The 22,862-nt window shown below is 39.3% G+C and overlaps 1 protein-coding gene and 1 long non-coding RNA gene across 3 annotated transcripts in view; one reads left to right on the top strand and one right to left on the bottom strand.

The window, feature by feature from the left end:
• Positions 1 to 22,862, top strand: part of DOCK10 (dedicator of cytokinesis 10) — a 154,204-nt gene that overhangs the window by 125,863 nt on the left and 5,479 nt on the right. Inside the window, exons 42-53 of the mRNA XM_014531135.1 lie at positions 716 to 853; positions 1,460 to 1,642; positions 2,179 to 2,289; positions 3,324 to 3,539; positions 5,116 to 5,173; positions 5,476 to 5,574; positions 8,301 to 8,407; positions 10,167 to 10,289; positions 10,426 to 10,539; positions 18,092 to 18,238; positions 19,318 to 19,528; positions 20,720 to 20,910. Of these exons, the coding sequence (XP_014386621.1) occupies positions 716 to 853; positions 1,460 to 1,642; positions 2,179 to 2,289; positions 3,324 to 3,539; positions 5,116 to 5,173; positions 5,476 to 5,574; positions 8,301 to 8,407; positions 10,167 to 10,289; positions 10,426 to 10,539; positions 18,092 to 18,238; positions 19,318 to 19,528; positions 20,720 to 20,910 (1,698 nt within the window). The remainder of the gene's footprint in view (positions 1 to 715; positions 854 to 1,459; positions 1,643 to 2,178; positions 2,290 to 3,323; positions 3,540 to 5,115; positions 5,174 to 5,475; positions 5,575 to 8,300; positions 8,408 to 10,166; positions 10,290 to 10,425; positions 10,540 to 18,091; positions 18,239 to 19,317; positions 19,529 to 20,719; positions 20,911 to 22,862) is intronic.
• Positions 5,584 to 20,725, bottom strand: LOC106724289. 2 transcript variants are annotated; one of them, XR_001360043.1, is made up of 4 exons: positions 20,655 to 20,725; positions 15,427 to 15,537; positions 14,941 to 15,039; positions 5,584 to 5,668 (listed from the first exon to the last, which is right to left on the bottom strand). It is a non-coding gene; the product is annotated as an uncharacterized LOC106724289 (long non-coding RNA). The 2 variants fall into 2 exon arrangements; XR_001360042.1 differs by lacking the exon at positions 20,655 to 20,725 and having other exon boundaries at positions 15,427 to 15,958.

Below are 22,862 nucleotides of genomic sequence, written 5' to 3'. Positions count from 1 at the left end.
AATCTCAATAAAGCTATTAAAAACATTAGCTGCACCTAATGAGGTTTAAATTATGAAAAGTTGGATGTGCTGAATAAAGTCAACACTAAACAGAATGAATACATCAAGAAAGTCCTGCAGGTGAAAGCTCAGCATGGTGGTAGAAAAAGCACTAACCATATTTTAATTTTGTATTGCTCAGTGGAAATATTACTCAAATATCATACATCTCACAGGCTTTACAAGTGCCTATGATGACTTACCTGTCTGTGATCTTATTTCCTACCTCTCTTTGCTATCCCACCCCACTCATTCTGCTCTTTTTTCTCAACTTTGAGCTCACAGTCTCCTTTCTAAGTCAAGTTCTTGGTATTCAAGCCTCCCTCCTTGGATGGCCCTCCTAGATCTGCCCCCAGCACACTCCTTTAACTCACATGTCAATTCATCCATTAAAGAGGTCATACCTAACCACCCTATCTAAAGTACAATCCTACTCCCAAAGCAATTTCTTTCTATCATAATATATCATTATACTCTATTTCCTTATTTAGTACTTTTCTTTCAGTCACTACTTTGTCAGTTATACTGGGAACATAGACCTTCTCCTCTTAGTCAGCATTTTATGTCCAGCACCCAGAATTGTGCCTACCATTCCATAGGTTCACAACAAATATCTTTTGAAAGAACACAGGTGTCATTTTCCTCATCCTAAATAACTTCTGTGTTAAATCTCCAGAGACAACTCCAACAATCTGAATGTCAAAATTCATTAATGAAAAGAGTCTTCGATACCTACATGCTCTTTTTCCAAGTCAACCAGTCAGCCACAGCGCTAAAGCATGTGTTTGCATCCCTCAGACTGTTTGTATGCAAGGTAAGGGTGCTCCAGCTTCCAGCGAAACTCAGAAAAGGATGATCATAATTGCATATTAATCCTTGCAACTTTTGGTATGGAGAGAAAATATTATTTTTTTATTTTGGCTTATTTGGTTTTATTAGACTATTTATTTGGTCTTATTAAATCTTTGATTGAAGATCTCAAAATAAGCTCACAGCCTTGACAGCCTTTTGGCTTGGATATCAGAAGGGAATAAAATTAACATCTGGCCACCAATTCTTTGAGTAAGTGTTTGTGGCAGAGTTAGGTAAAATGCACACAGTGAACTGTGATGCCCATTCATGCCAAGTTAAAGGTCCACATTGAAGTAGCAACAGCTATGAACTCTTAGGGCCCCTGCAGTTTACAATGTTGGGTAAGTAGAAAACATGTCCAAGCTCTCGCTCTACGCTTTTGGGTTATCTAGTTATTTATGCAAGGGATACCTAAAAGATAGAAAACTATTATTTTTAGGGAAAAAAAGGAAATACTAAGATAGACTTCAACAAGCAAAAGTATATCCTCTCCCACTTGCAAATAAAAGAAAAAGACTGAGACAATGAAGGAACAGGGCTGACCTCACCAGTGTTTCCATTCCCACAGTTTCCTTCAGCGTTCTTCCAAGGGCCTGCCGACCTGTGTGGATCCTTCTGCTATGAAGTCCTAAAGTGCTGTAACCACAGGTCACGGTCAACTCAGACAGAAGCGTCAGCACTTCTGTACTTTTTCATGAGGAAGAATTTTGAATTTAACAAGCAGAAGTCAATTGTCCGATCCCACTTACAAGTAAGTGCTGCCAGTTTTCATTAGCGCTGTTGTTAATGCCACGACTCTGTCTCAGCATTGATAGAAGCCTGCTGTCCGCAGGGCAACCAGTGACCAACTCCTCCTCCAGATTCTGCCCTTAAAGGTGCCCATCACATTCAGTTCTGATTCATGGGCAGAGGGCAGCTGGGCAGAAGCCAGCAAAGCCCATAACTCCACCTGGACTTGTTCTTGCTTCAGCCAGGGAATAGAGTCATACAGAATACACAAGTCAGGTACCCGGGCCTATCTCTACGATGCCAAATCTTACCAGATTCTAAATGCATACATTTCTTTCTTCAAGGCATCCTAAGGTTCTTACAACCTTCCTTAAGTATTTAAGTTTATAAGAAAAGCCCAGGATCGCATGGCCTTTAAAGATTTAAAACAGAGAGATATCATTCATTGGCTCTAGAGGGAGAAGTGAATGGTACATTCAACTAATCCGATGGATTTCTTTATAACTCCTATTTCTTGATTACTTACTTTTGAGGTTTCATTTTTCTTCTCTCTTTCAGCTCATCAAGGCCGTAAGCCAGTTAATAGCTGACGCTGGGATTGGAGGCTCTCGGTTTCAACATTCCCTTGCAATTACCAATAATTTTGCTAATGGAGACAAACAAATGAAAGTAAGAAATGTTTTGTGGGATTTTTAAATAATTAGGAATAAACTAAACTGATTGTTTTTGTGAGATATCTAACTCATTTTAAAAAATACAAATTTGGTATTTTGTTTATTGAGACATCACTTACATTGTTTGCTTCTTTAAACTGATAATCGGCTCTTAACACTTTCAGAATATAATCTGTTAAGTGTAATTTCCAAGATGTGTGATTGAATGGTGTGTAACAAGAAAAGTTACTACAAATATCCAGAAATCCAATGGTTCTCTTATAATTCCATTCTTAGCCAAATTTATCTTATCTTTGTTGTTGTTGTTGTTGTTGTTTGGGGGGGGACTTCCCAAAGACTTCTCCTTTAGTCAGCACATTGAAAAGTCCAGGTCTAAAGCCTGGCTTTGGGCATGGCTAAACGCAGGGATCAAAATAATGTTTTCAGATGTCCTCCTCCTACTGCCTCTACTTTCGCCTGTCTCCCTACCTCTCAGTTCAACTTTCCTCTGTGTTTATTCAATTTACAGGAGAGCTCTCCCATGAGTTTACTCTCTGGTAGTATTCCTTGAGTGGAAAAAGCACCTCATTCCATAGTGCCAATTGAAGTCCCAGTACTGAATCTCCTTCAACCTACCTTGTGTCATATGCCCTTCCCTAAACCAATCAATGTTGCCTGGGAAATCAAATAATGTGATTGGCCAGGCCAGTATCATGTGCCACCCCTGGTGCCTGGGAATGATGTCGACCCACTCAAATCATATACACATGAGCCTGAGAGGAGAGCATTTCAAAGGACAATCAAGATGCTATTACTAGAAGGAGGTGGGCTAGAAAACCAAAGAGCAGGGCCTACAACAATTCTTATCTTCCAATGTGTATAACCACAATCACAACATGTATATATGCATGTATAAATATGCATGTATAAAGAATGTACATATTTATGAATAATATATAGGATGCACCAAACTGAGATGACAAACCACAATTAATAGCCTCACTTCTGAATTCTAAGCAGGTTATGACTCAGGCTCTCTCTTTTCCAAAGAACAGCAATTTCCCAGCAGAGGTGAAAGACCTGACTAAACGTATAAGGACTGTTTTAATGGCCACGGCTCAGATGAAGGAGCATGAGAAGGACCCCGAGATGCTGGTGGATCTCCAGTACAGCCTGGCAAACTCCTATGCGAGCACCCCTGAGCTACGGAGGACCTGGTTGGAAAGCATGGCCAAGATTCACGCTCGAAACGGAGACTTGTCCGAGGTGATTGGCAAGGGCTGTCATTCTCCATCAGCATTGTCCTTTGATAAAGTTCAATTGGATTTTCATTCACAGCAGGAATATAAAAAGTTATCAGATATTTCCACTAATCTAAATATTGCTTAACTATATGTTATGTGCATTAAATTTGCATGTAGGAATCAAAGACCAGAGTCTGTAGGGACAACTGTAATTCTAAATATTGCTTAACTATATGTTATGTGCATTAAAGTTGCATGTAGGAATCAAATAAAGACCAGAGTCTGCAGGGACTACTGTAATTATAGGCTATGCAATGAATGCAGAGCTGAATTCTACACACCCGAGGCTGTAAGGGTGTCTGGAAATTAAGAGTTATATAAATTAATGGTCTGTGTTTTAAAACTTCTTCCCTGTAATTGGAGTTGGATGGGGAAGCTTGCCAGCATGGTGAGTAAATTCAGATTAGGGTCAACTGTCCTCATTTGCAGCTAGTCTGAACTGGTGACGTAAAAATTAAGCCTCCTGAGATCCAAGTGAGTGAAGAGGGTCCACTGTGTGAAGGTTATAAATCAATAGAACATTTCTATATCAATTTAAATGATGGGTGGATTTATGAGCAGCAATTCACGGCACGCAGATGGCTTCCGGACACCAAATGGGGAAGTTCTGCCTTATTCCCAGAAATATTCACCCTTTGGGAAGAGATAATTTGTCTAGGTAATCCTAAAGCCCTAACAATGCTTGCAAGGGACTCTGGGATAGAAACAAAGCCTTGCTTGGTGGCTTTTTGGTGAGGACAAAATGCGAAACTCTATTTCCCTTGGACTGCTGTAAAAATGGAAATGTTCCTCTATAAAACTTCAAAGGGAAAAGCTAAAGTCATTTGGACCCTTCAACCTGTCAAGTTCTGGTAGGTGTCCAGCAATGTTCAAGGCTTGACAGGATATGTTAGAGAAGAATAGAATGTTGTCCATGTCATCTGGTGGAGGGAGCACACGTGACACATTAGGTCACACTATTTAACCAAGTGAGGCAACCACTTGAAAGGCAACAGATATTCGAGTGAGGACCTATCCTGGAGGTAGAAAAGGTAAGAAGGCAGCATTTGCCTTTCCAGTTTAGATCCAGATGCTAATAGTTTTCACAAAAAAAGAGAACTGTGGAAATATATAAATACCTACATACATACATACAGGTGGGCAAAAAATAGGTTTGTAGTTTTGAGTACGCGAAATACAGAGTTTATTCAGCTATTGTAATAATCATAACCTGCATGTCTTTTTCCTTATGAACAACCTCAAACTAGTTTTGCCCACCCCTGTAAATACTAAGAGAGAGAGAAACTTAGATATTAAGGGAGATAAATCTTTGGGAAAATTCTTCAGGCCAGCTCTTCCTGAGAATTACATCAAGAAAGACAATCCCAAGTATGCATTTTATTTTTGATTGTGAATTTTTTTGGAAATGTAATTGATTACCTTTAATTCTCTTACTTAAAAGATTCCTCCACACATTCTGACATGACTTTAGTCCTAATTAGACAAATAGTAAAATGGGTGCTGCATCCTCCTCTGACACTGTTTGTGTTTTATTGCAGGCTGCTATGTGCTACATCCATATAGCCGCCCTCATTGCAGAATACCTGAAAAGAAAGGGTAAGATGACCAACCTTATGAGGGAGAAAAAGTCCAGAAATCAACATGTTGAAATCCAACTTAAAATAATTTTAGATTTTATTAATCTTGGTTATGTTTTATTAAGCAACATTAATATTCACAGATATTTCTAATTACGTTACACTTTTAAGTTTTAACTTTCTTTCATGCCATTATTATGTTTATTCTATGTGCAAGGCTAACTGGTCAGCTTCTTGGTTAGGTTAATGATTTATGGTTTTGTAAGCTTGAATTAACCCAAACATGTAGCATTGTCCTAACCTCATCTTGCACTACCATAGGTTACTGGAAAACGGAAAAGATTTGCACACCATCCCTGCTCATGGAGGATATGCACCCCTGCGATAGCAACCCATTACTAACCAGTCCCGGTGGAGGAAGTGAGTGGTCTAACAGCTCCTTTACCCACGGAACAGTGCAGAGGACATTAAACTGCGCTTAAGCTTTACTTCAACGAAATTCTTAAATGTATTCCTGGAAGCAAAAACCATGTCAGACCTACATTACTTACTCTGCAAAATCCCAAAGTTCCTAGCATTCAGAAATTCCATCCATCCAAAATTTATGCAATTTACGTTACCAAAAAGTTTTCAGCAAATATAGCTGCATCTTATCCTATATTATTATGAGTTGTGGCCCTATTTTGCTACCAATTTGCCTGCTAGTCTGCCTTTGGGATTTTATTCAGAAACTGATGGATTGTTTAAAATGACAAGAGAAATCCATTTTCATTTTGAAATATAATAAAATAAGTCCAATAAAGGGATGCAGAAATGAAAACATACAAATATAGTGCATATACAGGACTATACTTATAATTGGCATGTTAAATTTCCTTTTTAAAAGCATAAACTGGTTCTGACAATTTACAATATGTAATAGTTAACAATATTGATTTCCTTTAAAAATACTTCATCTTTAATTTCTTATAAAATGATTTTATAATGATAACTAAATAATTACTCTGTAAACTAATTGGCAATGTAGTTAACACATTTAATCTGGTTTCTTTTGCAAAATTGTTCAAACCCAAAGTTTATGAACTGCAATCTATTTTATAACTTAATCTTCAAAAAGCTGTGGTAAACTCAGTGTATTAAAAAACAGGAACAAATCTTTAGGTATAAAGATCAAAATACCCAAACAAAAGGTAAATGACTTTAGTTACAATATTTTGGGAGCTTAATTGGTTCCTCAATCTTTTAAATATGTATATATTTTCTAAAAAGCTTCAGTGGATTTTGCAAACAAGACATTTGAACCCAGTGACCAAGGTGAACTGTGGACAGTGAGGTCATTTGCTTGGGGACCTTGGAGAAGAGACCAGACCTGGCACCATGGTTCATGCCCACACTGAAAGTTAGGGATCTCCTTCCTCAGTTGCCACTCCCTGTTGAGCTTTATTTTTATATGCAAGTCACCAAAGTTATCATTGTTTTATTTAACATGCGCTTCCTCCCCATCTAATTTTTTAATCATAATCAGATACTCTACAATTCCATAAAGCCTATGTCAAATTCTAGCTAAAAGACTAAATTGGAGAAACCTGATAAAACTAGGTGTCAGTTTGAGAAGTTGTAGAAACTTCGATCCCAAAAACTTGTGTGAACCTTTAATATTCAAAAACTTTTAAATACCCACTTTTAGATCTAAAATAATATTAGAATATATCATACTCATTGAGAAAATAATGTATTTGTTTAGTAAACTTTAAATTAAGGAAGGTAGTCATTTATGAGGCAGTAGCATCTATAATAATAAAAGCATAATATGCTAATTAAACCAGATGTCCTTCAAGATGACCTTCCAGACGAAGCCGCAGTGGGTGGGGGCTGAGATAGAGGCAGCCGCCACGAGGGTGGGGGCCGAGCCCCTTGCACGAATTTCATGCATCGGGCCTCTAATATATATATATATATATATATATTTGAAATCCTCAATATACTTTTTGTTACAATGTTTCTAAGTCAAGGAGGTAGACTATCTCTCATACAATGTGTGAATAATAAGAATATAAGTAAATATAGGTGACTCCAGGAAATAGAGCTGTAATAATGATCAGCTTCCTGTAAGAAGTATGTCATGACATTTCCTGCTACCATCAGTTCTCATGTATTTTAATGCATGTTTAATTATGGAAGGAATATTATAGAGAAGTAGGAGCATGTAATTTTAATTCAAGGATTCGGTTGCAGTAATTATTATAATTATAATTTTAACAGGTCCTGGGTTGATAATTTAGTTACATAGCCAATGAACTGATTATTAAAATGAAAACACCCACAGGAGCATCAGCTGTAACTTACAAAGCATGTGCTCCATGTGAGGCACAGCACTAGGCTCCATACTGACAATACCTGAATTAGTTACCAATGACAAGTCTATAATTGGGTGCTGTTATTACCTCCCATTTACAAATGAGAAAATCAAGAGCAGTAAAACAACCTGCCTCAGAGCTCATGGTTAGTTTGTGGTGGCCAGAGATCAAGACTGGTCTGTCACCCCAGGCTGTGCTCCTAACCACTCTATTCCCCACCATTCAGATCTGATCCCTCCTCTAGGAACATGACCCATTATCAACTCTTTCCATATATATCTGCAGAGCATGACCTTTTTATAATCTTGGTGGCAAAATGCTAACAAAAAGTTTAAGGAGGTTTCTAGACAATGCCAAAGAGTTAAAGTTAGTGAGTATTGAGCATTGCCATCCTAATGTATTGACCATAACAGGTGTTTTCTCAAATATTAATCCTTTCACCCATTTGTTGAGATGGATATCAATGTCTCCAGTATAACAAATGGGAGAAACGGTCTCAAAGAGGTTAACTAAACTAGAACATTGGAACTACATCAATCTACAAATCTTGTTTTCGGTCCATAATCCCATGCCAGCTTCTTATAGAAAAGGTATCACCTGCAAATAATACAGAATTACAAAAGGCTGGCATTGGTTGCCTGGCAGGGAGTATTTACCAACCATCATGGTCCAACCATCTCACTGACCGTGAGCTTTACACTACCACTTGGAACATCATGAAGCAAGGCATTGTCTAATCCAAGCAATACTTGACTCAAATAATGTTACATTTCTCTTGGTCCTCTCCAGGCATGTTCTCTATGGGCTGGCCAGCTTTTCTGAGCATTACCCCAAATATTAAAGAAGAAGGAGCAATGAAAGAAGATTCGGGAATGCAAGACACACCATACAATGAGGTTAGACCAAAGTAATCCAATGTACAGTAAATGAGTAAAAAAGATGCATTGAATTGTAATATAAAGCTAAATAGCAGGGAGAAAGTCTTATTCAGAAATCAAATAAAGTTACTCTATAATATGACTGAGGCAAAATGAAATGTAGGCTAAAATTAAGCTGAGATTAATCAATATCAGACTTCATTGAGAAAGCATCATTTTCAATGAAAATTTAAACTAAACTTTACTTCTCTAAAATGGACCCAAATATATATGATCAGCTCATCTATAAGATACCAAATCTCTGGTCCTTTGGTAAATGTGGTAAGGGATGCTGAAATTTTTGTGAGCTGGTTATAACTTTTTAAAAATACATTAGAAAGTTTATTTGCAAAAATATTTGAAGAGAGGGGCTCACTAATTTCTGCAGAAAACCTTCTGGTATGCAAACCGTGGGTTGTTTTATTTTCACTAATAAAAAGTCTTTCTACTGGGAATAACCTAGAAACAATTCTGGTGAAGAAACTAGAGCTCCCCTCATCAAGTAAGTAAAATATTACACAAGTTAATTTTTTAAAATCCTATTACATAGATTGAAAGTAAGAATACAGAAAGCAAATTGTGGGATGGATCTAATGAAATTTTACATGTAGTTCTACCTAAATTTAATGTATATTGCAAGTAAACAGTGAATGCAACTACATATTTGTATTAACTGTTTCAAATAATATTTAAAAATATTTTCTTAAAAGACATTGTTAGAAACATTCCAATAATATTACCCTGCTTTAGAGAATATATAATTGGATTCAGTTGGACATTCATTAAACCACTAATATATGTAAAGCATTGAATTAAAGGTGGGAGACAGATAAATCAGACATAATTCCTGCTCTCAAAGAGTTTAGAACCTTGAGAAAGACAAACTTCCTTCAGGTGGGTAGTATCCAGTCTGAGACCCATTAACTATAACTCCAGGCATCATATGTGGCCATAATTAAAAGGGAACATTTTTTTATGTGAATGTGGTTGGGATGGAGATAGATGGGACATAAATAAAAGTTCTCTAGACTTTGGCACTGGGGTCTTGACATTTAATAGGACTTGAAAATGTCAATGAAAAATAACATTCTGATAGGTGTGGCAACAAACAAAACAGGCAAAAGTGGGAAGGTGAGAATATATCCTAAAAATGGTGTGGTATGGTCTGATATAGCCAACAGGCAAAGTCAACATCGGGGCGCTGAGAGAGGGGCTTTGCGGCGGAGGCTGGTGCTGGACTCTGGAGCTCTTTGAATGCCATGATAGAGAGTTGGGACAGCAGTTCATAGAGGGGGGGTCCCACCAAGGTTTGGGGCAGTGGAGATCTCAGGATCATATTTATGTTTTAGAAAGAAGAATGACTGAAGAGCATCACAGAGGACAAATTGGAGTGGGAAGACAGATTATCTAGAAGACTCTGCAGGGGTCTCAGAGTGAGCAGGGGTTCAATGGAAGTTGTGGACAGTGAGAATAGAACGGACTAGGCAAATCTGAAGGCATTTCTTAGATTTAAATTGGCAAGATTAAGGAATTGATCAGGGGATGCGAGTGAGGGAAAGGGCATAATCCAGATGACATCACCATCCCTTGCTGGCTAGATGTAAATGCTAATAACAAAAATAGGGAACACAGAGATCCCACCATGAAAAAATTGACAGCAGCAGTTTTGAAATCAAGTTTCAGTGATAAGCTACAGTGGAACTCATAAAAGGTCTTGCTTTGGTTTGAGGAACTACAGCATGTCCTGGTGGAGCAGCTATACATGTGTGTGGAGTTTCTCTGGAAGTCTGAGAGATACGAACTCATCGCTGATGTCAACAAGCCCATCATTGCTGTCTTTGAGAAGCAGAGAGACTTCAAAGTATGTTTTCAAAACCTAGACATTAGTGACAACATCCTACTTTCAATGGGTCAATTGCTTATTATTTTCAAAAGCAGAAACTCCCTATTGTTTATGTGGGCACCATCGCTTGAGACCCTTTGATTTATGGTTTCAGAAATTATCGGACCTTTACTACGACATTCACCGGTCCTATCTGAAAGTTGCGGAGGTGGTGAATTCAGAGAAGCGACTGTTTGGTCGGTACTACCGCGTGGCATTTTATGGGCAGGTAAGTTCCCTAGAGGCAGCATGACCTGTGAATTCTGTTGAGCAGTTGAATGCTGTCCTTTCATTCTTCATGAGACATCTAACTCCATGTGTCAAAGGATTTAAGGGGTGTGGGTGTGGATGTGTCTAGATATGTTTGTTTCTCTGAGTGATTCTATATGTTTGTCCATAGGAAGGTACTGGGTAGATAACTCCATGGCTCTTAATACAGATTGAGTTAAAACAGTGATTTCTAACTTCTTGGAGAAGAAAGGCATTTATTTTTCCGTGTCTTCTTCCCATTTCACCCCAAAATATCTAATTATAGGTTTGCCTCTAAGTCAAATTAAATTCATCATGTTTTAAGAAATGAAATTCATAGCTTTGTAAAAAATAAATAATTTCCAGGAGCTCCACCATATCAAAGCCATGAACTTTAGACTTTATAATCATGCATTTTCTTTTCCCCTACTTTCAAACTATCACTACTTTTATGCAGAACACTATTGTTTCCTGTATTACAGGTCAATGTAATTTTTAAGTTCCCTTTCTCAGTTAACTACATACACAATGAACAAGAAGGAAAATATTAGCTAGCCATAGCATTTGCCTGAAAATAAAGTGAATGTATTACATATTAATTCTGAATATCTCTGACTGGTACTTTAAGTGGGATAGACCCAGGAAACATCCTGTTCTTTTCAGGGAGGTTTATACACTCTTATATTTCAGCAGACATACTTCAGACTATGACTGTGGATAAACATTCCATTCTTGTTTGTTCACAGTTGGAATGACTCTCGGTTCCCTTGTTTCTTTTTTTTTCTCCCCCCACCATGTAAGGCACTATTGCACATAGCTCTTATTCTCCTCAGAATTGCCTAAGGAGTCACATGCAGCATGGTCATTCTAGATCATTTCTCATTGAAGTCTCTAGAAAAAATAGATATTTTCCTCTAGTCACCAAAGACAGCTTGAAAACTAATTTCTGAATTAGTCAAGATAGCTGCTCTATACCAGGAAAGGAAAATGTCACTGAGTAACCACTTACTATAAAGAAATTGATCCAGCCCTAGCTGGATTTGCTCAGTGGATAGAGCATCAGCCTGCAACTGAAGGGTCCCGGGTTTGATTCTGGTCAAGGGCACATGCCTGGGTTGCAGGCTCGATCCCCAGTAGGGGGCATGCAGGAGGCAGCCAATGATTCTCTTGCATCATTGATGTTTCTCTCTTTCTCTCTCTCTCTTTCTCTCTCTCTCTCTCTCTCTCTCTCTCTCTCTCTCTCTCTGAAATCAATAAAAAATTAAAAGAAATTGATCCAGCTCAGGTTTTCCCACAGCATGGCAGCATCAGAGAAAGCTAGTAGTATGAGGAACAGATGTGGGGAGATGGTCTACAGAAAGAAGCTAAATTTATATATTTGGGGGGTCCCTGGAAAAGAATCTGAACTCTCTGAAGTGATAGAATATGTTGGGGACAGAGAAATGTGGGGATCTGCAGAAGAGGAGGAGAGAGAAATGGAAGGGATTTCTTGAAAGTGAACAAGAAACAAAAAATAAACATTTTTGACCTTGCTGAAACATTAGCAAGAAAAATGGCAGAAAACCACATCAGGAAGGGGATGTGGGAGTTGAGGGCCTGTGGGGGAGAGTCTCCAGGGAATGAATGGCAGCACAGCAGGGACACACAGATGCACATCAGCCAGCCTGCATTTGAGTCTACAGTCCTTCAAAGGATCTTTTTAATGACTGCCATTGATATTCTGATCATGAAAACCAGATTGCCTACCTGGTAGTTTCTCCAACCAATGCCTAACATACTGGCTACTGAACAGGTGGAAATGAATTAGGCTGCTTTCCAACCAGATTTTAATGCAGATGTTTACTCTTTTCTTCTTTTGGTATTGACTGTTCCAGGCTGTGGTAAGTTCTCTCTTTCTCACTCCATTTGCATGCTCTAAAAATTCTCACACTTCCTTCTATATGGTTTTACTGAACCTTAACTTTTTTGTGCCAATCAACATTTGGTACAAAGGTGAGATAATCCTGCTTCCATTCATTTGGGAGTCATCCTGCTTCCTTGAACTAAACTTTGTTTACTCCAGTTATCTGAATTACAAAAATGTATCCTTTATTTTTCATATATAATATCTTCTGCACTACGGTAGGTGTAGTCTGAAAACCTACATACATGCACACACACTCACATAGATAAATATGGAAACCACATATGGATAGTAGACTCAGTATTGGGTATTGCCTGCTCACTTCAGGCCACTGTGTTCTGGCTGATGAAATAGAGCATGGGGGGTGCTCAGAATTTCAAAACTTGGAGTGGTGGCCATTGATGGGCGCCTTCCCAGGTTCCTAAAAGAGCCTGCCATTTTCCAAATGAGTATTGTGGAGTAACAGGGTTCTCTATTGTGCTGGCTCTGAGTATTCTCAAAGGTAATAGTATTAATTCCCAACACAGAAGATGAACAGTAGACTAAATCTTTACCCAGGAGGTCAGGTTAAGTCTCCTGAGATGCGGAAAGAAGCAATGTAAGAAATGTGGAGGACAAGCAGAGACAGAAATAACATGCCAGTACCTAGAGCTCTGTGACATAGAATTTTCTTTGCATCCTTTTGAACCATATGAAATTGCCCATATTCAACCATACTTTCCTGGGGAAAAGATGGCAACTTCATGTGGTTCAACATAATTATTATTGATTAAAGTAGAAAGACAAATTCTTGCAATATCCACATGTTGGCCACATTCAACTGTGCTTGTCTGGTACATACTTTTTTGTAATTCTTTAAGTCCCTTCCCACATCCATACCACATCAGTATTTTCTACCTTCACTTATAAATTTGGGGTCATGGGTCCTTAACTCACCTACTAAAAGAATACTTGAAAATCCCTATACTAAATAGACTGAGGGGACAACGGGGAAGGATTGGGGAGAGCTATTTTCAAATGACTTAACTTTGTTCTTTTTGCAGATTCCTCTATAAAGTGTGCTGATTGTGCACCTGGCTTTTCCTTTTTAATGTTGCCAGTCTTCTCAATTATCTTTTGTTTAAAATTCCAATTTGAGATTTTATTAAAGGGCAAAATGGTCTGTGAATCTGCAGACCTGAGTACGCGCCTAAGCGGATCCTCTATAAGTTCAAACCCCAGCCACTCCTGACCAAGGGAGACTAATGGAGGTCGTCCTGATAAGCAGCAATGTAGAGCCTTGGTCATCATTGTTCAAATGATGTTCAGATGCCTGCCCCAAGAACCCAAATGGAGATGGGAGCTAATTCATTGGGCAGGAGCGGACAGTGCACTTCACTTCACATTTGATGATAAGGAAATACTAAATAGGCTTGGACAGTGCCCCAAACGTGTGCAGAATGAAGGTTCCGAAGATCTAAGATAAAGTCCTGACTACTTGATTAGCATAATCCCCATGGTCAACAATAATTCCTTTTTTATGATGGTACTTTGTGTAAAATTCACCTTTTAATATCCAGATAGACATGCCTTGTAATCATGTTTCAAAAATTATGCAAATAGCATATGCAGTAGACCCGTTGCCTCCACAAAGGCCTTTGGGTAAATCTTTTAGGGTCCCAGCTGGACTGATGCTTGTTTGTGTAAAATTCACCTTTTAATATCCAGATAGACATGTCTTGTAATCATGTTTCAAAAAAATTATGCAAATAGCATATGCAATAGACCCGTTGCCTCCACAAAGGCCTTTGGTTAAATCTTTTAGGGTCCCAGCTGAACTGATGCTTGCATTTTACAGTACTGGCTGGAGTAGTTAATATGATGTATGCAATAAGCCAGACATGACAAAACAAGTAGAAACTTTAAAAACATAAGTCTTGCATAACATGAATTTTCTGATGCAACATCTGATATCAATGCCTATGGAAATTTTATATAGAACAGCCTATAGAAAGCAGCTCCAGAGTGTCCTTGAAATATTCATTTAAAGAAAAATGAGCAGCAGTAGTGATCAAACATCAACTGTCATCAATGAAATCTTAGGCTCTAATATTTAGCATGAAAGCAAGCAAGCAAGTGCCTATTGCATAACTTAAAACAGCAGATGCCCCTGGAATGAGTTAAGTGAAAGGCCTGGGGAATTTTATTCCATTCACCAAAGGATGTAGATTCCTTGATTCTCAACCATGCTTATGTGGCTGTAGATGCATCTCAGAATCTTGATAGAAAAGGGATTGGGTGAGGAGGTATGGTACATGTATAGTTGGGGATGTGATACAACCTTCTGGCTCCCCACCCATATGAAAGTCACTGATATAGACAACATATATGTGTAACTGAGTTCATATTTAAATGGAACCATCTCTCGGCATTCTTGTAGTTTTTCTTCTCTTAGCATTTAGCCCATTATTAATATTTTCTGACCCATCTTTTACTCACTGATTCCTCTTTCAGTGCATTCCTTTACGACCTTGGAATCAATCGAATGTAACATCGGGAGCATTTATATCTGACATCCCAATAGTGATTCTGAAATACCTGCAAAAATATCCAAGGGGTCAATAATTTTAGGTGTCAGTTTATTGAAGTACATTTTTATCATAATCTATTAAAGTTTCATAATCCATGCAAGTAAACTCTACTGAATCAGAGTCCTTGTTTAAGTAGAATGTGTGCTGTTTCCTGAGAATAAGACAGACTAGGGTTTTTATTGCATTGTAAAATGACATTTTAAAACATGAAACTAGCAAGAGAAATGCAGAGGTCACATTTCCTGTTGCCTTGAAACACAGTGCACTCATGACCTTGTGGCTAACACAAAAGAGAAACTGTCCCTGGGTCCTCATCACCTTTTGTCCCTGTTTATAAATCATTTATTTCATAGACAGAGCTGAAATTGAAGCCTTCTTTAAGGTAGTGTCCTACCTTTAAGGTTCAGTGGGTTTGGCTTTGATGGTTTCCTTGGGTAAAAGGTAAGCACGCATTGCCAACATTTTCAGAGCTGCTATTTCTCTGGCTGCAAACCCTCTTACAACCCTGGCAAACAGCAGATGAAATACTTTATTCTGTTACTCCAGCTCCATTTTAGTGATTTTATAAAATAGTCTCAAGAGGTTTATATCTCCATGCTAGGAAGGTAGGTAGGTAGGTAGATAGATAGATAGATAGATAGATAGATAGATAGATAGATAGATAGATTTTAATCACCATTTCTTTCTGATCAATCCCATAACCAAAATATTGAAATGAGCATCAGTAGACTTTTCTAATAAGGAAAGTATAGTTTCTATGTAAGAGAAGCTGAAGGTATGTATTTTAAGTTCTCAAAACTCAGTCAAGCTATTTCCCTGCATATGAATCAGAACTCAAATTGCTTTGCTGACACAAACTTTTTTTTATTGACATCCTCCTAATTCTGCTCATGATAGGTGACATTCACCACAGGCCTGTATGTCCCAGGCACTGTCTTTAGGACCTCTCCATAGATTTCTGGGTCTATTTCCCATCCTCCAGACCAAGGGGTAGGGATGAGAGAAAGTCACAGGTCATGACCAAAAAGACAGAGGTCATCGTAATGACAATAAAATCTTGCTTCCCACACTCCTTCTAATTCTAAATTCAGAAAGTTGTGAGGGGCAAGAATTCACAGTGAAAATGTCTCTTTGTGCTGGTTTTCACAGTGTGGTGAGAAAATATTTTCCTGGGACTTGGAAACATTTTTCTCACTGGAATGGAAGTTGTAAATGTTGCTTTAGCTATTGCCCTGGGGGGATTCTGGTTGATGGCCTCAGAAGTCTTACTTCTGTGATGTGTCAGTCTGTCAATGTTAGCCACTACTTCTGACCTTGAATAAAACAAAACTCCACAAAGACAGAAAAACAGCAGCTGGAAGTCATGTGGGAATGGGGCCAGACCTCACCATTCCTACAAAGTCTAGAGGAACAACAGGGAGCTACTTTTCATGCTTTCAACAATCATGCATCACTTTTTTTTTTTTGGCAGTTGAGGGTCAAGTTACTCATAATCATCTGTGTTTCGTCTTGAACATTTCTTAAAGAAATTGTTCAATTAAAAACTGTTCTTTAAAGCAATACAATCTTTTCTATTTATACCTGGTGCACACATACCTTTTTAGGATGTATGCCCACCAGAACTGTTTTATTCTTCAGTTTATTAATTTAACAAATGTAGAATGACATCCCCCTAAAGACCAGGCACCGTGCTAAACACTACACATACCATGTTGAACAAGACACTTTCCTGACTTTGAAAAGCCCAAAGTCATTTCGGGAAGTGCACAAGGAAACAGACAATTAATTTCGTGCTTGACAAGATCTGTGCTGGCAAATGTGCCTTGTTCCTTGGCTTCTACAAATATACAGTTGTGTCCCTCTTATCATGCAAAGTACCCTGTTCATGATGGTCAAGTGTACATGGGTAAAAGTGCCTTCAAGTACAAAGGCGCCATACAGATGTGAGTTTAATTATTATTCTCACCTCACTTTGGCTGTGAAAAGTCCAACATGGGAACATTTCATCCATGTATTTTATATATAAGGAATCTTTTTAAATAGTCAAAAATAACAGTATTTTTAAAAATACAGCTAAGATTCTTTGTGACCTCCATTGTCTTCAGCTGGCTCTCAACAGCCATAGCCTTGAGGTAAATTCTGAGTCAAAGAAACAGACACACTTGGAATCTTAACTCCAGATTTAACCCAATAGTCGGAGGCCACATGTCCCACAGGAAAAATGCCCCGTGTCTCTTCAAAGGGAAGGAATTATAAAGATCACCTCACTTAGTTATCGCAGATAATGGAATATTCTCTCCCCCTGTTTCCAACCAGACAGATAAATTAATAGAGGCTAAGACCTACTTGCTCCTACGACATAAAAATGATGGCACAATTGGTTGCTTTACTATTTTCTATTCTAAATGGGTCTAGCTTTGCAAAGAAAAAAAAGAAGATCTACTAGGAAAGCAAATTGAATGATGAAATTGCATATAGCCAAGTTGCATCAGGCCCCAGACTTAATGGAAAGTTATTTTTTTAAATAACAGTACTTGGGAGCCTGCCACATGCAATTTCTGTGATTACAATACCAGTGCTGCAGCTCTTTAAGATGATGTGGGTGCATATCCACCCACGTAGATACCTTTACGTGCCCCTCAGGGTTTCCTGTGCTAGCTTCGAAGACTTCGAGAAGACTTAGTTAAAAAATGACACTGCTCTTTGAAAAAATGCCAATTATTCCAGACTGTGTGTTCTACCCCAGGCTGCCACATGAGGGCATCCTTCCCCCAAAATATATGCAGCAGATATTACCATTGATTTCTACAAATAGAGAAAATATTTTAAGATATCCTATGAGGTTCTTTGGCCTGGTGAGGGAGTGTTTCCGTTAATGACTGATTCTAGCATGATATTTTGTTTTCTTCACTTGGCTTTTCTCTGATTTTGACTTTATAGGGTGCTAGTTAGTGGCTTGGATGACAACCAAAAGAATGGATAAACGGTTTTTGTTTTGCTTGTGATGTGCAATTGGAGTTTTCTAATAAAGTTGATGGTTTCTTATGTATCTTCCATAGGGTTTTTTTGAAGAAGAAGAAGGTAAAGAGTACATTTATAAAGAGCCTAAGCTGACAGGTCTATCAGAGATTTCCCAAAGACTGCTCAAGCTGTATGCAGATAAATTCGGAGCAGACAACGTGAAGATAATACAGGATTCCAACAAGGTAGAGGAAAATTAATAATCATTTTGGGTGTTTGCCTGTTTGTTTATTGGTTAGTTGATTGGTGATTATTTTTGGCAAAAACATTATGTGTTTATTGAAGTAACCTCTAAGTTCCCTATTTTTCCCATCGGTTATTTGCACTTGTATAACAACCAAAGATTTAAAGTGATTGGGCCCAATGGTGGACTTGGAGGAAAAGCAAAAATGTATTTCTTCAGTCTGGGAGGTCTTCCTGGGTCATACCAATTTTGACATCTATTCTCTATGATAATAGCAGACTTGCCAGTTACATTTTATTAACCTGTGGGCATCTAATTAATCTTCTGGTGGCTCCAGAAAGCCAATGCTTACATCCTCTGGTTATATTATTCAGAATCCTCTAATATGCTTTCATTCCTGTAGCCAACCTCTATTAAGCACCTACTGCATGCCATCCCCAGAACTAGGAGCTGGGGTACAAAGACTCTTTCTCCAAGATCTCCCAGTTCACATGGAGCTGAGAAGAGAACGATGTCTGCAAACAGCTAATTAAATAAAGTGCAATGAAGAGCCATGGCAGACATGGTGCAAGTCAAACAGGGAAAGCTCAGGGAAGGGGCTCCCTGACCAGCTCATTCTCGTGTGGGCAGTGCTTCCCAGAAGAGATGATGTGTGAGCTGGAAATTGCAGGGTGAGGAGGTGTTTGCTGGAAGCAAAGGGCATATTGAGCAGCCCAGCACATGCAGTGACAGTGGCATGAAAGGGGAAAATGTGTTTCAAGAATGGCAGGTCTTCAAAACACAAGTTGGTAGAAGAGTGTCTCAGAAGGCAGCACAGGAAAAGCTGGCTTATGTTTCAAAGAGCCTCGGCTACTCGGCCAGCTGGCTCCAATCCTACCTCCACCACAGTCTGGCTGCCTGACCACAGTCCAGGCAGGTACTCTTCCATGGTGATATGATGCCCATTTTTCTCCAAGGGAACAGGGGCAGCCCCTCCCCACCCCACCCCAACCCAGTTGAGGGAACACAGAGCTTCCTGCCTTTCTTTCCCAAATACCTTAGGCTCACCACTCTTTCTTTCACGATCATGTGTTCATATAGGTAAACCCGAAGGATTTGGACCCCAAATATGCCTATATCCAGGTGACCTATGTGACACCATTCTTTGAAGAAAAGGAAATAGAGGACCGGAAGACGGATTTTGAAATGCATCACAACATCAACCGCTTTGTGTTTGAGACACCCTTCACGCTGTCGGGCAAGAAGCACGGTGGCGTGGAGGAGCAGTGCAAGCGCAGGACCATCCTGACAAGTAGGTGCAGTCCGCCCAGGGGCCATGCAAGCCCTTCACGGGGATGGAGAAGTTAAAATCAGCACATTTTACTCTGGCAGACAAGTGCCCCAAATGTGCCACCATGGACGTTTGCCTGGAAGAGTAGATTTCCCCTTCCTTACAATCTGTCAAGAAAGACACCCTTGAGAAGTCACCCAGAAGAGAAATTGTTAGTAGTTACTTTACTAAGCCCTTCCCTGTAGAGCTTAGTCACAAAGGTCATGGTGTCCGTGTCTTGGGAAGGCCACTCTTCTCTCTCCCTGAATCTATCCTCAGTTAATTCAAGATTAGAAGCTCTCAGAATTGTGTACTTTAGAGCAAGATCCTAAGTCGCTCTGGAAGTGTGGTTCCTCATCTGTAAAATGAGTGCAGAGGATGGTCACCATCCCTTCCAGTACCGTCTAAACCTATTCTGTGAGCTAGTCAACAAACTTTCAGCAAGTGCCTACTACATGTCGGGTACTCTACTGGCAATTCAAAGAAATAAAACACGAGTCTTGCCCTCAAGATGCTCCCAGTCTGATCGACGAAAGAGCCAAGTAAAGCAAGAATTTCAGGCGAGCACAGTGTGAGAAATGAAATGGGGGCGCAGGAGGGGGACTCCTAAGGTAGACTGAGGGGAAAGATGAGCAAAGACCTTCTGGACTAGTGATACCTAAGCTGTGTGAGAGATGAGCAATCCTGGATTATGCAATAGACAGACAAATAGCAGTGACATCCAAACTAGGGGGAATATTCTCCTTCAGTAAACTTTTCCAGAACTTTTCTAATAAAATCTAAAACAAAGCTACTATAACATAGGCCATTCAGTATTTATTTAAGCATTCTTTATTGTGGCTTAGGGGAGTTTCTACTTGAACTGCAAGTTGTAGTGGAAGCTATAATCTTTTCAGTGTTAAATGACTCAAAATCGAGGTTTTACTCCAGCCCTAAGAAAGAGGACATGCCTAGGGAGGCGTGGAAGAGAATGGCAGGCGAAGGTAGCTGGGGCAGAAGCTAAGAGGAGGGAGGGCACATGGCACACAGGATAAACAATAACTCGTAAGCACAAAAACAAGCAGGACAAATGAGCTGTTTGCAAAAAAACCTATGGGGTGGTCTGTACCTTCAGGGGACCCCTGACTACACTCACCCTCAGCCTTTCCATTCTCTCATGTTGCTCCTGCACAGCCAGCCACTTGTTTCCCTATGTGAAGAAGAGAATCCAAGTCATAAGCCAGTCGAGCACAGAACTGAATCCTATTGAAGTGGCAATTGACGAGATGTCCAAGAAAGTCTCTGAGCTTAACCAGCTCTGCACAATGGAAGAGGTGGACATGATCCGACTGCAGCTCAAACTTCAAGGAAGTGTTAGCGTGAAGGTGAGCGTTGCCCGGGGCTGAGATGCACATGTCCCATGGAACCTGGTACAACACACCTTGACATTTTTGAACTGAATCCTATTGAAGTGGCAATTGACGAGATGTCCAAGAAAGTCTCTGAGCTTAACCAGCTCTGCACAATGGAAGAGGTGGACATGATCCGACTGCAGCTCAAACTTCAAGGAAGTGTTAGCGTGAAGGTGAGCGTTGCCCGGGGCTGAGATGCACATGTCCCATGGAACCTGGTACAACACACCTTGACATTTATTTTTTTACAAAGGATATAAGAGATGTTTTTCTGTGTGTGATACCATCCAGCACCTTTATCTGAGTCTTTAAAATTTTGTTTCATTGTAAATGCACATAAATGGTGCCAAACACCTAGAGATAAGCCTTTAACTTTAGCTGAAAATAAAGTATCTTCTTCCTTAACCCTCCTTTCCTATCTTCTCTGGATAAGCTATATTCTATATTCTAAATTCCAACAAATGAATTAATTAACAAATAACGTGTCTCTCTTATAAATATCTGTCACTAAGAGCCTTATAAAACTGTTCAAAAACACATATTTTTAGAATGTATATTTCATAAAATGTGCCTCAATATTTATTTGGCTGCCAAGGTCCTGATAGGAAGCAGGTGGCCTGCTCACAGTGGGCGATTAAAGGAAATACAATAAATAGATTATTTGCAAGTCTGAGCAGTATTTAAGGAAATCAACAAGGGTAGGCACAAGAGCTGGCAAGACTGAGGGGCTGCTATTCTTCCTAGGCCCAAAAACTGAGGAGAAAGAGGAATCATTGGAAGCAGAGAGCTGAGAGAGCCTGCTGATGACAGACAAACATATAGATAGACTTAGTCCCTGCTGGAGGACTGCCAGGAGGAAGCCTGGCGCTTACTTAATACCCTCCAGGGGTTGAAACCAGGGTGAGGCAAGTGTGGCACTCACCTTGGGCATAAAATTTAGGGGCTGCATCAAAAACTCAGTAATCATGATAAAATATTATAATGCAATATTTTTTAAAATAAAAAATAATGTCAAAAATCCATCATGAACAAAATGCTAACCTTTTTTTAAATTTTATTATTTAAGGTATTACAAATAGTAGTACATATGTTTGTTGTGCTTATATGGGTGTATACAAGTCCTTCGGTTGATCTCTTACCCCTCCCCCAACCCTCCCCTACCTTCCTGATGTAGTTTGACAGTCTGTTCGATGCTTCTTTGCCTCTATTTTTGTTCAACAGTTTGTAATGTTCTTTATTATCCATAAATGAGTGAGATCACCTTTTAAATAAAGGCAGGCCAGTAGCAGTATCACACGGAGCTATATTGTAGCCTGATGCAAAAGGAAAAATCAGTCATGTTGATCCTGATATGGACCTGGCTGTCTTCTTCCCTGCCAGCATCTTGTCTGTGTACCCCATGGCTGACTCAAAAATAATTATTAATAATAATAAATTTTTAAAAGCCAGGATGCAAGAGAACCATAGTTATACTCCAAATGGGACAACTTCCCTCAGCACATAGCTGAGCAGAGGAAATTAGAGGTGGAAGCTGGAGAAGCAACAGAAAGCACCCAGAACTGTGTGCTCATTCCACCACACTGGCCATGCCTGGTGGCCATAGACATCTGCAGATGGCTCAAGTACAGCATTAGCTTCCTTCTCTTTCCCCTACTCCTTACAAGCTACACGGTCACTTTAAAACATTATAAGCACTAAGAAATATGGACTCCCTCACTAGTGTGAACCTACTCTTGTGTGTGAGCATGATCAGGACCTGAGCATACATTCTGCAAATCTGATAATGCCACGTTGGGCCAGAATCTAAGCCATACTATCAAGTGGAATACCGTAGACAGTAGTTCCCAGGGAGGTGTGTACACCATCACCTCTGTGGAATGCCTTGTATTAATAGTTGTGTGTTTATTTTAATGCTAATAAAAAAC

Source organism: Myotis brandtii, unplaced genomic scaffold (assembly GCF_000412655.1).
Source record: "Myotis brandtii unplaced genomic scaffold, ASM41265v1 scaffold79, whole genome shotgun sequence".
NCBI lineage: Eukaryota > Metazoa > Chordata > Mammalia > Chiroptera > Vespertilionidae > Myotis > Myotis brandtii.
This window is presented reverse-complemented; position numbering and strand designations above follow the sequence as displayed.